The sequence below is a fragment of the Eptesicus fuscus genome, chromosome 5 (genome assembly GCF_027574615.1).
Source record: "Eptesicus fuscus isolate TK198812 chromosome 5, DD_ASM_mEF_20220401, whole genome shotgun sequence".
NCBI classification, from domain to species: Eukaryota; Metazoa; Chordata; class Mammalia; order Chiroptera; family Vespertilionidae; genus Eptesicus; species Eptesicus fuscus.
Window position 1 is genome coordinate 100,141,190 of NC_072477.1, and position 17,429 is coordinate 100,158,618.

General features: G+C 39.9%; 1 protein-coding gene across 3 annotated transcripts in view; it reads left to right on the forward strand.

The window, feature by feature from the left end:
* The window catches only part of LOC103304446 (coiled-coil domain-containing protein 7-like), a 430,240-nt gene that overhangs the window by 190,724 nt on the left and 222,087 nt on the right, over positions 1 to 17,429 (forward strand). Inside the window, exon 17 of one of the 3 annotated variants that reach the window (XM_054716614.1) lies at positions 14,752 to 14,841. The exons of the other annotated variants lie outside the window; for them this stretch is intronic. Coding sequence (XP_054572589.1) covers positions 14,752 to 14,826 — 75 coding nt within the window. The 3' untranslated portion in view covers positions 14,827 to 14,841. Of the gene's footprint in view, positions 1 to 14,751; positions 14,842 to 17,429 lie in introns of those variants that run through there. 3 annotated transcript variants of the gene reach the window in all.

Consider the following 17,429-nt stretch of genomic DNA (forward strand, 5'->3'; position numbering starts at 1 on the left):
TGTTTCTCAATATTACTGAGGCTATTTGGAGTCTTTTATTGGTTCCATATAAATTTTGTCAAACATTTGTTATAGATATGTGAAATATGCCATTGGTGTTTTAATAGGAATTGTGGTGAATCTATAGATTGCTTTGCATAGTATGGACATTTTAATGGTGTTAATTCTTCAAATCCATAATCACGGTATATGCTTCTACTTGTTTGTATTTTTCTCAATTTCTTTTGTAAATGTCCTATAGTTTTCTGAGTTCAGATCTTTACCTTCTTGGTTAAGTTTATCCATAGGTCATCCTACCTAATAATAGACAACTATGCAAACTGACCATACCTCTGACACACCACAAGCCACGCCCACAAGCCACGCCCACAAGCCAATCAGATCGAGCATGCAAATTAACCCAAACCAAGATGGCTACAGCCACAGAGAGCAAGGCTTCCTAGGTAACAGAGGAAGCCAAGCTTTCCGCCTGCCCTTGCCAGGCCTAAGCCTCCACTCAAGCTACAAAGTTTCAATTATAGAAGGTAAATAAATTCAAACAAATGGCGGCAGAATGGAGCTTGAGAGAGCAGGCCAGGGTGGCTGCCAGCAACAGGGGAAGCAAAGCTTTCCACGCACCCTGGCCAGGCCCACCCGCTTAAGGCAACAAAGTTTCAATTATAACCCCAACACAAATGGCTGCCAGCCTCGGAGGGAGCCCCAGGCTTGGCTCCGCTCCAGGCTACAAAGTTTCAATTGTAGAAGGAAAATAAATTCCAGATACCAGAGCCTCTGCTTGGGTTGCCAGGGGGCGTGGCCGGCCTGCAAACCACCACAGGCCCCTCGCTCAGGCCGCCCCACGCCCCAAGGGAACCCCCACCTGATCCAGGACACCCTTCAGGGCAAACCAGCTGGCCCCCACCCGTGTACCAGGCCTCTATCCTATCTAATAAAAGAGTAATATGCAGATTGACCATCACTCTAACACACAATATAGCTGCCCCCATGTGGTCAAAGATCCTGCCTCCATGTGGACACAAGATGGCCACCACAAGATGGCCAGCAGGAGAGGGCAGTTGGGAGGCACCCGGCCTGCAAGGGAGGGCAGTTGGAGGTGATCAACTCTGTAGGAGAGGGCAGTTAGGGGTGACCAGGCCGGCAGAGGAGGGAAGTTGGGGGCAAACAGGCTGGCAGCAGAGTGGTTAGGGGGTGATCAGGCTGGCAGGCAGAAGCAGTTAGGGGAAATCAGGAAGGCAGGCAGGCAAGCAGTTGGGAGCCAGCAGTCCTGGATTGTGAGAGGGATGTCCGACTCCCCGTTTAGGCCCGATCCCAGTGGGAGTCAGACATCCCTTGAGGGGTCCCTTATTGGAGAGGGTACAGGCTGGGCTGAGGGACAACCCCCCTCCATGCACGAATTTCATGCACTGGGCCTCTAGTTATATATATAAAAGTGTAATATGCTACTTAGACCAGACGTCCTTCCGGACAAAGCCATGGTGGCGGGGGCTGAGGCAGAGGTAGTTAGGGGCAATCAGGCCAGCAGGGGAGGGCAGTTAAGGGGCAACCTGGAAGGCAGGGTAGCAGTTAGGGGGCTATCAGGCTGGCAGGCAGAGGTGGTTAGGGGAGATCAGGCCGGCAGAGGAGCTGTTAGGGGCATCAGGCTGGCAGGCAGAGGTGGTTAGGGGCAATCAGGCAGGCAGGCAGGAAGATGAGTGGTTAGGAGCCAGAGGTTCCAGATTGCTAGAGGGATGTATGGCTGCTGGTTTAGGCCCAATCCTGCAATCAGACATCCCCTGAGGGGTCCTGGATTGGAGAGGGTGCAGGCCGGGCTGAGTGACTCCCCCCCAATCCATGCACAAATTTCATGCACTGGGCCTCTAGTATCTATCTATCTATCTATCTATCTATCTATCTATCTATCTATCTATCTATCTCTATCTATCTATCTATCATCTATCATCTATTTATATATTTGTAGTTGCAATGGTAAATGGGATTGTTTTCTTGGTTTCTCTTTCTGAGAGTTTATTATTGGTGTATAAAAATGCCACTGATATCTGGGTATTAATTTTGTATCCTGATACTTTGCCAAATTTGTTTATTAGACCTAGTAGTTTTTTTTAATAGAGTCTTCAGGGTTTTCTATGTACAATATCATGTCATCTGCAAGTAATAACAGTTTTACTTTCCTCTTTCCAATTTGGGTGCCTTTTTTAATGAAAAAAAATTAAAGTTGACATTATTGCAGATTTACCCATTGTCCATCTCCCCCACCTTGCCCACATCCACCTACCCCTGCCTCCTCCTCTTTTAGCCTTATTCACATATTTATTCCTCTTTTCTGATCACAGTAGCTAGGACTTCCAATACTATCCTATATAATAAAGATGTAATATGCATATGGTCGTGTTGCCATGAAGTGTAATGACCGACCATGTAACAACCAGATCATGGATCAGCAGTAGAGTGGGGCAGTGAGCTACAAGCAGGCAGTGGAGAACTACAGGAATAGGCAGGACATCAAGCTATGAGGCGGGGTGAGGGGGTGGAGGGAGCTACAGGAGGGCTGGGCAATGGACAGAGAGCTATAGGAGGGCGGCAGCGAGCTACTGGCTACAAGTGAGCAGTGGAGAGCTACAGGAGGAGGCAGGGCAGCAAGCTATGAGGAGGGACGGGGGGCGGGGAAGGGAAGTGGGGGGGGAGCTACAGGAGGGTGGGGAAGAGGGCAGAGAGCTACTAGAGGGCGGCAGTGAGCTACTGATGAGCTACTGGTGCACAGATTCCTGAACAGGGCTACTAGTGTTCAATAAGAGTAGTGAAAACAGTCTTGCTTCTAATCTTAAGGGAAACACTTTTAGTTTTTTTCCCATTTAGTATGATGTTGGCTGTAGGCTTTTCATGTATGGCCTTTATTGTGTTGAGATATGATCACTCTATTTTCACTTTGCTGACAGTTTTTATCATAAATAGGTACTGGATTTTATGGAATGCTTTTTCTACATTTATTGATATGATCATATGAATTTTCATTTTGTGTTATTTCATTTATTGATTAGTGAATGTTTTACCAACCTTGCATCCATGGAATAAATCTCACTTGGTCATGGTGTATGATCTTTTAAATGTATTTCTGATTCTGATTTTCTAATATTTTTTGAGGATCTTAGCATCTATGTTCATCATGGATATTGGTCCATAATTATATGTCTTTGTAGTGTCTTTATCTGGTTTTGGAACTAGGATAACATTGGCTTTCTAAAAGAGCATTAAAGTCTTCTCCCCTTTTGAATTTTTTTGATTAATTATAGGAGGATAGGTGTTAGTTCTTATTTTAATATTTGGCAAAATTTAGTTTTCTGGAAATTTTTAAATTACTGCTTAAATTTTATTAGTTATCATTCTATTTAGGTTTTCTGATTCTTCCTGATTCAGTTTAAGAATATTGTATGTTTCTTTAATTTGTCCTTTTTGTCCAGGTTGTCCAATTTGTTGGCATGTAGTTGTTCATAGAATCTTCTTACAATTGTTTATATTTCTGTGATGTCAGTTGTTACTTTCACTTTTTTTAAAATTTTATTTATTTGGGCCCGCTTTTTTGTTTCTTGATGAGTCTGGCTAAAGGTTCATCAATCTTATTAATCTTTTCAAAAAACAGATTGTTTTTTTTTGACTTTTTGTTTCATTGACTTTTTGTATTCTTTCTTTAGTCTTAATGTCATTTATTTCCTCTCTGGTCTTTATTATTTCCTCCCTTCTACTTACTCTGGGCTTTGTTTGTTGTTGCTTTACTAGTTCTTTTAGGTGTAGGTTTTAATTGTTTATTTGAGATTTTTGCTTCTTAAGGTAGGCCTGTAATGCTATGAACTTCCTCTCAGGACAACTATTACTGCATTCCATAGATTTTGTGTTGTTGTGTGCTTATTTTCATTTGTTTCCAGATGACTTTTGATTTTGTGCTTGATCTCATTTGTAATCCATTCATTGTTTAATAACATCCTATTTAGCCTCTTAATAGTTGAATGTTTGTGAGGTGTTTTTTTTTTCAATTGTAGTTGATTTCTAGTTTCATGCCATTGTATTCTGAGAATATGCTTGATATGATTTCAATCTCGAATTATTTAAGACTTAATTTGTGTCCCTATGTATGGTCTGTCTCTGAGAATGTTCCATGTGTACTTAAGAAGAATGTATATTCTGCTGTTTTGGGATAAAATGTTTATCAATTAAATCCATTTGATCTAGTGTATCTTTTATGGTTGCTGTTGTTGATTTTTTGCCTGGACATCATATCCAGTGATGTCAGTGATATGTTAAAGTCCCACTATGACTGTATTGCTGTCTATCGCTACCTTAAATTTCACCAAGAGTTTCTTTGTATATTTGGGTCCTCATATATTGGTGCATATATATTTACTAGTGTTATTTCCTATTGTTTGATTAATCCATTAATATTATGTAGTGACCTTCTTTGTCTCTTGTTATTTTGAAGTCTATTTTGTCAGAGATGAGAGTTGCTACTACAGATTGTTTTTTGTTTCCATTTATAAGATTTTGTTCCATCCTTCACTTTCAGTCTTTGTGAATCTTTTGTTCTGAGATGGGTCCCTTGTAGACAGCATGTATATGAGTCACATTTCTTATCCATTCAACTACCTTATGTATTTTGATTGGAGCATTTAATCCATTTACATTTAAGTTTATTATTGGTAGGTACTTATTTATTTCCATTTGTTTCTTTATAACTATATTCCTCTCTCTGACTTTTTAAGCAGTTTCTCTAAAATTTCTGGTTTGGTAGTAATGTACTCCTTTATCCCTTATTGTCTGAGGAGCTCTTTAATTTGCCTTCACTTTTAAATAATAGCCTTGCTGGATAGACTAGTTTTGGATTCAGGTCTTTGCTTTTCATTGCTTTGAACACCTTGTGTTCAGCTGACTGTCAGAGCACACAGTATGAGCTCTGCAGGAGCTCTGGTGTCTGAGTTGTTCTGAGTGGCTGTGATTCCATGTATTCTTCTAAATTTTCCTATCCGACTATCCTAGGGCAGGTTCCTGTTTGAACCCTGCTAACTGTATTAACTGTTGGAAAATTAGTCCAGGTTTCTTCTTTATCCTTTGCTCACTAGTAATAGGTGTTGGGTCTGAGCCTGTCTGCCTGGGGCTGGACCTCCTAGGATGCCGAGTCTTAGATGGAGAAACCATGAGAAGTTGTGGGTGTATAAGAATGAGTATTTATTGCAGAAGCCAGTGGCCATATAGCCATTAGACAAGAACAGTCTTCACAGCAAAGTCCATACAGGCAGGGAGCTGGACACCGGCTAGAGAATATATATCTTTCCCATAAAGCAGCATTAGTCTCTGTACCCACAGCTATTATCTGAGCAGCTGCATGCTGCCTCCTAGACTCACCACTTCACATTGTAGCAGAACCCGAGCTCTCTGGCTCAGCAGCTTCTCCTGTTTTTCCTGCCCAGCTGTTCTCTCTAGCAGACTTCCTCACCCACTCCAACCTCGCTGCTCTCTCTAGCGAACTTCTCATTCTAATTTCAGCCGACTCCAGCTTACTAGCTGGTCAGTAACCTACTTTTACACTATTAGACAAAGAAGGCTTGGTGCCAACAGTGACATCAATCATGTTGGCTACTGAAAGGCACAGTGTACTGTGTTTTTGCTCATGGTATCTTGGCCTGATTAGGATTCCCAGGCTCAGAGTCCTTGAATATTCCATTTAGATACATGCCCAGAGTGGCCTTTGGCCATTCTGGTGTATTGATAACAAGGCCTTTGTGCTCCAACTGGCCTTGACTATCTGGGGAACTGGCATGGTTCCCACACTATTTAATGGCAACTTCCTGTTAGATAACTTTCTGGCTTTCTCTTGCTGCCTTTAAGATTGTTTGTGTGTTTTTGTCTTTAACATTTGCCATTATGATTATGATGTGTCTTGGTGCGAGTCTTTTTGGATTCATCTTGATTGGTACTACTATGCTTCTTTAACTTCTGTGACATTTTCCTTCACCAGTTAGGGAAGTTTTCTGTCATTATTTTGCGAGCTTATTCTCTATTCTTTGCTCACTTTTTGTCTCCATGGTAACCCTATGTAGCAGATGTTGTTATGTATCATGTTGTTCCATAGTTCCCTTAAACTACCCTAATTCTTTTTTACTTCTTTTTTCTGCTCTAATTGAGTTTTCTTTTCCTACCTTGTATACTAGATCAATGATTTGTTCCTATTCTTCATCCAATCTACTTTTATTTCCTTCCAATGTATCTTCAATGTCAGATATGATATTCTTCATTTGTGATTGATTCTTACTCATGTTTCCTATTTCCTTTTTCATGCTGTTTTAGTTCCCATTAAGTTTCTTATAATTCTCATTAAGCTTCTTGAACATCCTTATAACCATTAATTTGAACTCTATATATTTGATATATATCAATTGCCTCCATTTCTTTTTTAAAAATTCTTTATTGTTTAAAGTATTACATAAGTCTCCCTTTCCCTCCATTAACCTCTCCTCAGCTGCTGCCTCCATTTCTTTTAGCTCTTTTTGTGGAGATTCTGCCTAGTCTTTCATTTGAGACCCATTTCTTTGTTTCTCTATTTTGATTGCATCTTTGAGTTTGCTTCTTTGTATTAGATAGATCTGATAGGACTCCCAATCTTCTTTGGTGGCCTAGTAGTAGATGTCCTGTGGGATACAGTGGCACAGTCTTCTTAATCTCTTGAGCAGGATGCTCTAAGAATGTCCTTTGTGTGATTATGTGAACCCTCCTGCTGTAGTCAGGTCTTGATTTCTCTTTGTCCATTCTTGTGTGGGATCAACCCTCAGGATGGTCAACTGTGAGGCTCAACTTTGACCACATCATTCAAGTTGTTGTACAGGTGCTGGCAGAACAAAACAAGACAAAACATAGCAAGACAAAAAATAAAACACAACAAAAAGCCCAACAATAACAACAAAATGAATAAGAAAAGAAAATAGAAAAATAATAAAAGACAAAAAATGAATAAGAAAAAATATGAAAGGAAAGAAGGAAAAGAATGAAAAAAAGATTATGCAAAAAAATCAGAAAAAATAAGAAAAGAACAAAGAAAGAAAATAAAACTAGAAAAGGAAAGAGAGAAATATGAAAAATTAAGAACAAAATAGAAGAAAAAATAAATCAACAGAAAAAATAAAAAAATGAAGTAAAAATAAAAAAATAAAAATTTAAAGGTAAAGTATGTCTGATCCTGCTTTGATGCTTGTTCAAAGGCCACTTAACTTGCAGGTTCTTGGCCTCCTGGCAACCTGTTTGCAGATGCAAGTGATCCACAGTATGTAGCTGCCTCTCCATGGCATGGATGTTGCTGGGAAAAACCACGCTGCCCTCCAACTCATGCTTTTATCAGCTTAGCAAATGTCCCAAGGCTCCCTGGAATCTGACTCTGCCTGACTTGGCTTGCTAGCTGACTGCCAGGCTTAGATACTGAAAAAGCTTAGTCTCTGAAAGGCCCTGGTAGAATCAGGAAAATAGGGTTCCCGGATTTTACATGAGGAGGAGGTACTATTCATACTTCATGGAAGATGGTGGGTGTGTTTCCCCTTCCCTGAGGCACATGTCTGAGTCTTCCCTGGATTTTTCCCTGATCTCAGCAGGTCAGAGTCCATACTAGCCAGGTGGGTAGAGCCCACAAAGGTCAGAGGTTGGGTCTGCCAGAGGGGGTGATGTTTCTATCATATATCCTGTGAGGTTCCCTGGTAAGTGAAATGGCCCCATCCCAAGATAAGTCACTGACAATCCCTGAGATTGCTCAGCCTTCTAAACCCAAGCCCATACTATTGACTTCTCAGTGGGCTTTAAAATTCAAGGTGGGCTGAGGATGATTCCAGAAGGTTGAACCAGTAGAATGCTGGAGGATGGGGTAGCTGTTTTTCCCCAGACTGATGCAGCTTGAAGAGGGTTGTTCCAAGAAAAGTGGCTGTTAGTGGTTCTCTTTGCCCTTCCCTGATACCTTTCCCCAAAGCCAGCCACCCCTGACTCTCCTGATGCAACTTCAGTCTCATTGCCCTCTCTCCACAGGAGTTCTGGGTAATTAGATGTGAACAAAAGTTTTGTGCATTGACCTTTAAACAGGTGACATTGACTCCAGCTGACTCTGCCTGTCCTTGACAGACAGAAATCCCACTGACTTTTAATAGCTGGATGTTATGTGGGCTTCTGTTTCTGACTCTGGCATTTGGGGCTGAAGCACCCAGTTTAGGGTCTAGTCTTCACAGAGACAGGCAATTGTTTCTAAGCCACACAGTTTGGTAACTGTTTGGGTCTCTGACAAAAGAAAAAAAGATGGTTCTTAGTCACTGCTGTGTGTAGCCAGAAGACCCCTCTGCAAGACCCAAGTACAGTGGCCAAGTGTAACATTCGAAGTCTGGACCTTGAACTCCCCAGGCTTGTGCTGTAGCAATAGGAGTGCTCATCCTTGGGAGGGTGCTGTCTGGGTCTCCCAGGTGGACTGAGACCCCATTGGTTTTTACAACCAGATGCTATGTGGGTTTTTTTTCCTACCTCTGTTGATCTGGGTGGAGTTGAGACCTTTAAGATCCTATAAGGAGGAAGTTTTACAGGTGCAATATCCCTCCAGCTTTTCAACCATTGCTGCACAGGAGTGTGGGGCTATCCCTTTCCATGTCCCCATCCTTCTTACCAGTCTCTTGTGGCTTCTTCTCTAAATCCTTGGTCATTATATTTGAGTTCAGTTAGCCTTAGTTTTTGTTTTCCAGTTTGATTGCTTTGTAATTAGCTATATATCTGGTTTGGGGCCAGGAGCAGGTGGGTCTAACTTCCACCTACTCTGCATCTTGGAATCTTTCATCCTCATATTTTTATCACATTAATTGATATGTAGATATTGAAGAAAGCTTGCATCACAGGAATGAATCCTGCTTGATCATGGTGTATGATCTTTCAATGTATTTTTTGAATTTGGTTTGTTACTAGTCTGTTGAGCATTTTTGCATATATGTTCCTCAGGGGTATTGCCTATAATTTTTAAAAAATATATATTTTTATAGATTTCAAAGAGGGGGAGAGAGAGAGAGAAAGAGAGAGAGAGATTAATGATGAGAGAGAAACATTGATCAGCTGCCTCCTGTATGCCCCCCACTGTGGATCGGGCCTGCAACCTGGACATGTGCACCAACCAGGAATTGAACTGTGTCCTCCTGGTTCATACGTTGATGCTCAACCACTGAGCCATGCTGGCTAGGCTATAATTTTTTTTTTTTTGGTAATGTCTTTGTCCGGTTTTAAAATTTTGGCATTGTAAAATGAGCTTTGGAGCCTCTCTTCTTCTTGAATTCTTTTGAATAGTTAGAGAGAAACAGGTGTTAATTCTTTTACAAATGTTTAGTAAAATTCACCTTTGAAGCCATTTAGTCCAGGACATTGGTTTGTTGGGAATATTTTGATTATTGATTTGATATTGTCAGTAGTTATTCTGTTCAGATTTTCTGTTTCTTCTTTAATTCAGTCTTGAAATATTGTATGTTTCTAGGTATTTATATTTCTTCAAGGTTGTCCAATTTGTTGGTATATAATTATTCATAGAATTTTCTTATAGTCTTTTGTCTTTCTGTGATGTTATTTGTTGCTTTTCTTTCATTTCTGATTTTATTTATTTGGGTCCTTTTTTTAATGAGCTTAGTTAAAAGTTTATCAACTTTGTTTCTTTTCAAAGAACCAGTTCTTGGCTCTGTTAATGTTTTGTGTTATTTTTTTTATACTCTATTTTCTCTCTGGTTATTATTATTTTCTTTCTTCTATTTACTTTGGAATTTTTTTTCCAGTTCTTTTAGGTATAAGGTTAGATTATTTATTTGGTATTTTTTTGCTTCTTGAGATAGGCTTTATTGCTATGAATTTCCCTCTTAGAACTGCTTAGGCTGTGTCCCATATATTTTAGGCTGTTGCTTTTTCATTTTCAATTTTCTCAACATATCTTTTGATTTCTCCTTATCTTGTTGTTGACCAATTAATTCTTTAGTAGCATGTTTTTTAGCCACCTCACTATTTTGTATTTTTTTTTTCTTCTAATTTTTCTCTAGTTTTGTACCATAATGATCAGAGAAGATCTTGGTATGATTTTCATCTTCTTAAGTTTGTTGAGACATATTTTGTGACCTAAAATTATTATTTTTTAAATAAATAAAAAGAATATTTTATTTGTGTTTTAATGATTATCTTGATTAAAAAAAAGAAGAAGAAGGGGGGGGGGTAAACACCATAAAACAGAAACAGGATTAATAGGTGTTATAAGGATTAGAAAGTATATTTATGTAGTATAGCACAAAAATATTTTTTCAATTACTTGTTTCCTCTGTTTATAGAGTAGGAATACTTTGTACTTAATACTTAACACAATGTAGAAAAGTTAACATAAAAAGAGCCTAAAATTTGTTTTTTACTAGAAAATGATCCATTTACTTTTGGAAGGAAGGTATATTCTGTTACTTTAAGTGAAATGTTCTAAAAATATAAATGAAATTTATTTGATTTAATATATCATTTAAGGCCACTATTTCTGTGTGAGGTTTATCCATTGGTGTCAATGGGTTGTTAAAGTTCCTTAATATTGCTGTGTTCCTATTGATCTCTCTCTCCATGTCCATCAATATTTGCTTTATATTTTTAGGTGCTCCTATGTTGGGTGTGCATATGTTTACAAGGGTTATAGCTTCCATTTTGGGGGGATTGATCCTTTTATTATACTAGAGGCCCAGTGCACAAAATTGTGCACTCGGAGGGGTCCCTCAGCTCATCCTGCACCCTCTCGCAGTCTGGGAGCTCTTGGGGGATGTCCAACTGACAGCTCTTGGGGGATGTCCCAAGGGGTGCAGGCCTAAACCAGCAGTCAGGCATCCTTAGCACTGCACTCACCAGCTGTGAGCCCAGCTTCTGGCTGAGCAGCCCTTCCCCTGTGGGAGTGCACTACCCACCAGGGGCAGCTCCTGCATTGAGCATCTGCCCCGAGGTGGTCAGTGTGTGTCATAGTGACTGGTCCTTCCACTGTCAGGCCAAAACCAGCTTTCTGACATCCTCCAAGAGGTCCTGGATTACAAGAAAATGCAGGCCAGGCCAAGGGACCCCACTGGTGCACAATCAGGGCCAGGAAGGGATGCAGTAGGTTGGCTAGCCAAGGGGTGACCAAAAGAGGGATCCAGGGTGTGTCTGGCCCTTTTCGCTCAGTCCCAATCAGCTGGACCCCAGCAGCATACTAACCTACTGGTTGGAGCGTCTGCCCCCTGGTGGTCAGTGCACATCATAGCTAATGGTTGAGCAGCCTTAGCATATCATTAGCATACTAGAGGCCTGGTGCATGAAATTCATGCACATGGTGTGTGTCCCTCAGCCCAGCATGCATTCTCTCCAATCTGGGACATTCCTCTCACAATCAAGGACTGCTGACTCCCAACTGATTGCCTGCCTGTCTTCCTGACTGCCCCTAACCACTTATGCCTGCCAGCCTGATCACCCCTAAACACTCCCCTGCCAACCTGATTGTTATTTCACCACTTTCATTTCTGATTTTATTTATTTGAGTCCTCTATCTTTGCTTCTTGGTGAGCCTGGCTAGAGGTTCATCAATCTTTCAAAGAACCAGCTCTTGGTTTTGTTGATCTTTTGCATTATTTTTTTGGTCTCTATGTCATTTATCTCCACTCTGATCTTTATTATTTCCTTCTTTCTGCTTACACTGGGCCTTTCTAGTTGCTCTCTTTCTAACTCTTTGAGTTGTAGGGTTAGGTAATTTATTACCATTATTTCTTGTTTTTTGCAGTAGGCTTGTAAAGCTATGAACTTCCCTCTCAGGACTGCTTTCTCTGTGTCCCATAGATTTTGGATTGTTGTGTCATTTTTTGCCATGATGTTTTTTATTTCTTCCTTGATCTCTCTGGTAACCCAGTCATTGTTTAATAGCATGCTGTTTAGTCTCCATTTGTTAGATTTTTTGGATTGTTTTTATTGTAGTTGATTTCTAGTTTTATGCCACTGTGATCTGAGAAGATGCTTGATATAATTTCTATCTTCTTGAATTTGAAGAGACTTTGCCTCTTTCCCAGCAGATGGTCTATCTTTGAAAATGACCTATGTGCACTTGAGAAGAATATATATTCTGTGGTTTTGTGGTGAAATGTTCTGAAGATGTAAATTAATTCCATCTGGACTAATGAGTCATTTAGGATTGATGTTTCTTTGCTGATTTTTTGTTTATAGGATTTGTCCAATGGTGATAGTGGGCTATTAAAGTCTCCTACAATGATTGTATTGCTGTCAATCTCTCCCTTGATATGCTCCAGGAGTATTTTTATGTATTTGGGTGCTCCTGTATTGGGTGTGTATATGTTTACTAGAGTTATTTCTTCTTGTTGGATTGCTCCCTTTAGTATTATGAAGTGGCCTTCCTTATCTCTTGTTATGTTCTTCACTTTGAGATCTAATTTGTCAGATATTAGTATTGCTACCCAAGCTTTTTTTTCATTTCCATTCGCCTGGAAAACCTTTTTCCATCCCTTCACCCTCAGTCTGTGGGCATCTTTTTTTCTGAGGTGGGTTTCTTGTAGACAGCAGATTTATGGGTCTTGTTTTCTTATCCAATCCGTTACCTTATGTCTTTTGATTGGGGTCTTTAATCCAATTATATTTAAAGTTATTATTGATAGGTACTTATTTGTCACCATTTTTATTCTTTACCCCTGTGTTCCTTCTTTGCTTCCTATAATCTTTTTGACAGCAGACCCTTTAGCATTTCTTGCATTGGTGGTTTAGTGGTGATAAATTCCGTTAGTCATTTTTTGTTTGTGAAGCTCCTTATTTCACCTTAAATTTTGATTGATAGCCTTGCTGGTTACAGTATTCTTGGATTCAGACCCTTCCTTTGCATGACTTTGTATATTTCATTCCATTCCCTTCTGGCCTGATGAGTTTCTGTTGAGAAATCAATTGCTAGTCTGATGGGGGTTCCTTTGTATGTAACTTTCTGTCTCTCTCTGGCCGCTTTTAAGATTCTTACTTTGTCATTGGTGTTTCCCAATTTAATTATAATGTGCCTTGGCGTTGGTCTTTTGGGGTTCATTTTGCTTGGGACTCTGTGAGCTTCTTGGATTTGTGTTGTTTTTTTCTTTCCTATATCGGGGAAGTTTTCTGTCATTATTTCTTCAAACAGGTTTTCTATTCCTTGCTCAATTTCCTCTCCTTCTGGAACCCCTATTATGTGATGTTTTTTGTTTCATGTTGTCCCACAGTTCCCTTAGGCTCTCCTCCTGCTTTTTTAATTTTTTTTTCTAGGTACTACTCTTCTTGGGTATTTTTTGCCACCTTGTCTTCTGGCTCACTGATGTGTTCCTCTGCTTCTTCTAGTCTACTGTTTTTGGTTTCTATTGAGTTCTTTATAGCAGTGATGTCACTTTTCCTTTCTTCTTGGTTCTTCTTCATTTCCTCTTGGTTCTTACTCATATTGTCGAATTTGTCTTTCATTCTTTTCAGCCACCTTATGACCATTTCTCTGAATTCTTTATCTGACATGTTGCTAGCCTCTATTTCATTTACTTCTTTTTCTGGTGATGCCTGATTTTCTTTCATATGCGGGTTGTTTCTTTTTCTCCCCATGGTCTCTCTTCTCTGGATGTCTGGTTATGTAGTTCTTTCTCTCCTTATCCCAGGTGAAATCTGACCTTTCTGAGGTGGAGTGTACACCTCTTATGAAACCGCGTGTTTGTGCCAATTGGGGACCGATGTTCTGGGGCTCGCAGTTGTATGGTGGTTGCCATAGTTGTAACTTTTCAAGCTTCAGATATGATCCACTTTCCCCTTCAAGCACAGTCTCCACATCTGAGCTGGTCGTTCTGAGAAGGAACCCAGCTGCAGTGGGGGTTGCCCGGTCATGGGAACACTGTCCAGGAGTCCCACACCTTCCCCTGGAGTTTAGCTGTCCCTTAACTGGCCAGCAAATATTCCCCATGTGACCCTCAGCTGTTCTTTCTTTCTGCTCCGGGACAAGACTTGGGGCCCATCTGTCTATTATACTGCCATCTCTACTCTCCTAGATAGGATTAAATTTTGATTGGTTGAATGGCCAACCAGATGACTGGACACGTACCATATTAGACTTTTATTAAATATCTTATTTTTGTCTCTTATTATAGTCTTCATTTGAAGGTGATTTTGTCTGATAAAAGTATTGTTACCCATCTTTCTTTTGCTTTATTTGCATGAAATATCTTTTTCTATCTCTATAAGTGGGTCTCCAATAGGCAGCATATATTTTTGTGCCTGTTTATAAACTTGTTTACTAGAGTAATTATTTTATTTTTTAATTATATGGAATGGTAAGACCTATGTATCTATTATCAGGAACTATACATAACTTTTTATAAAACAATTAATGGAAGATGGTAATACTTTTTAAAAATGCTGTTAAAGTTCAATAAGATAATATTTATTAACTGCTTTTGTATATTGTGAAGCACTATGTGAATGTTAGGTTCCATCATCATTTAGCTCTGTCCTAGTTATTTAAATAAGCAATGTGAAAAATAGTAGTAATATATTAGTTAATATACAGGCTAACTTTTGTGGCAAATAGGCCCAAAATGTATAATGGCTCACACTCAATAAAAATTTATTTCCTCATATAAATAGTCCCAGGAAGTTTAGGGATATTGTTTGCATTAGGAATCCTGTTTTACAAGGTCATTCATATATCCTGGCATGTGCTTTGCTATCTTACAGCTCAGCAAAACCTCCTTGACCATGCTGGGTATAGATATGCAGCTACCAGAAAAGAACATGGAAGACCAAACATGAGCCTTTTTTTTTTTTTTTTTAAATTTAGAAGGCATTGGGGGCCAGATGGAGCCTCTTTCTTGAAGAGACACAACAAACATGAGTCGTTTTCTTTGCCAAGGCTGGAGGTGGTCCACATTATTTTATCTTACTTTATCACTTCAACTGCAGGTGGGACTTAGAAATGTAGGCTAGTGATGTGACAAAGAAGAAAAGAAAATTGGTTTGGTGAGCATTTAGAAAACTTTGCTACAGTTGAGTAAGGATATAACCAGCTAATCTGTAAATAAAATAATTGCAGTTATACAAAATTCAGACCTGAGATAAAAATCTATAAATTAACATTTATGCTACAGAAAAGTATCTTCCCAAGATTAATAAATGAATCATACTCCTTTAAATTTTATATTTATTTCAGATATGCAGATTATGGTTAGACAATTATATATATATATATAACTAAAGGCCCCAGTGCACGAATTCATGCACACGTAGGGTCCGGCCAGCCCTGCCCCAATTGGGGCAGATTGGGGCCAGGCTTGTCAGGAGGAGGAGATGGCAGGTGATTGGTTGGCTGGCCCCACCCCCAAATGGGGTGGGGAGGATGATTGGGGGTGGGACCAGCCAGGGGGATGGGCCACAGGTGGTTGGCTGGCTGGCCGGCCCTGCCCCTGATTAGGATGGGGGACCTATCTGGGGTGGGGCCTGGTAGGGGAGGGGCGGCAGGTCGATCAGGGTGGTAGGGACTGATTGGGAGCAGGGCTGGTGGGGGGAGAGGTTGTGGGAGGTTGGCTGGCCGGCCCCACCCATTATTTGGGTGGAGGGGAAATTAGGGGTGAGGCTGGCTGGGAGGAGGAGCCATGGGAGATTGGTGGGCCAGCCTCACCCTGAATAGAGCTGGTTGGCTGGCCACAGTGAGCGTCATAGTGACCTGTTGTTTTGGTCATTATGGTGTTCTGGTCTCTGGCTTTTTAATGTAGATATGTCCTCCTTTTTCCCTCCATTGTCCCCCTCCAGCACACCTTCCCTCTCACCCATGGCCTTCAGCACCCTATTGTCTGTGTCCATGTGTTATTAATATATGCATACAAGGTCTTTGGTTGATTACCTCCCACCTACCCACTCTCCCTCACCTTCTCTCTGAGATTCTGCACTCTGTTCCATGCTTCCATGTCTCTGGATCCACTCCATTAATCAGTTTATTTTGTTACTTAGATTTCATATATGAGTGCAATCATATGGTACTTGTTATTCTTTTACTGACTTATTTCACTTAGCTCCAGGTCCTTCCATGCTGTCTCAAAGGGTAAGAGATTCTTCATTTTTACTGCTGCATAATATTCCATGGCATCAATATACCACAGCTTTTTTATCCACTCATCTACTGATGGGCACTTGGGGTGTTTCCAGATCTTAGCTATTGTAAATTGTGCTGCTATGAACATAGGGGTGCATACATTCTTTTTGATTGGTGCTTCAGGTTTCTTAGGATATATTCCTAGAACTGGGACCCCTGTGTCAAATGGCAGTTCCATATTTAATTTTTTGAGGAAACTCATACTGTTTTCCATAATGGTTGCACCAGTCTGCATTCCTACCAGTATTGTACTAAAGTTCCCTTTTCTCCACATCCTCCCCAGAACTTTTCATTTGTTGATTTGTTGATGGTAGCCATTCTGACAGGTGTGAGGTGATACCTCATAGTCATTTGATTTACATCTCTTGGTGATTAGTGACTTTGAGCATTTTTTCATATGTCTCTTTGCCATCTGTATGTCCTCTTTGGAGAAGTGTCTATATAGTAGACAATTATATTTAAAATCACTCTTGAGGTCACTAGTTTCCTGATATTTTTGATCACACATCAAATAAGCATATATTGACCATGCATTATCAACATAATTTAAAAACTTGTAAATTAAAAAAGTACTACTATATTGGTATGCTATTGGCATTTGAAGTCTAAATGTTTCAAAAGAATATTAAAGAGATTAAATTATTGTGTAATAGATATTTGAAATAATTTTTACTGTAGTATAAAACCCTTTTTTGATTTCATTTATAAGTATAATATTGGTAGTAGCTCTCTTTTACAATGTCTTTGTAATGATAAATATGAGGATTTTTTACCTTTTGATACCTTCTTTTGGTTTCTGAAAACAAATTTTATTTCAGGGTTTAAACACATTACGTTAAAACCGAAGGGAGTTTTGTTTTGTTTTTTGAAGGGAAAAACACCCCCAAAATAATTTTGTTGCTTCACATGGCATTGGGCAACTGTTACTAGTAAGTTGCAAGCTCTACAACTAGCTATAATGACTAACACATAGTTTAAAATTTGTCTCCTTGCCCAAAGTTTAATTCTGATAGAAGACTGGCCTCACATTCTGGTGTTTGGACATCAATTTGCTAGGATATGACTGGTTAAAAAGACCTTGGTGGAAAGCTAGATGTTCTGTTACCTTTGCTGATGCAAATAAGGGTGATGATCTGCTTCCTGCTAGCACTGAGGACTGCATTCATTTAAGAAAGAGGAAAGGTGGTTGCTCTAAACTCCACCTACCTGGTCAAGTTGGAAATCTTTGACTACCAAAGGCTCCCTCTAATAGTACAGATGCCCTTGC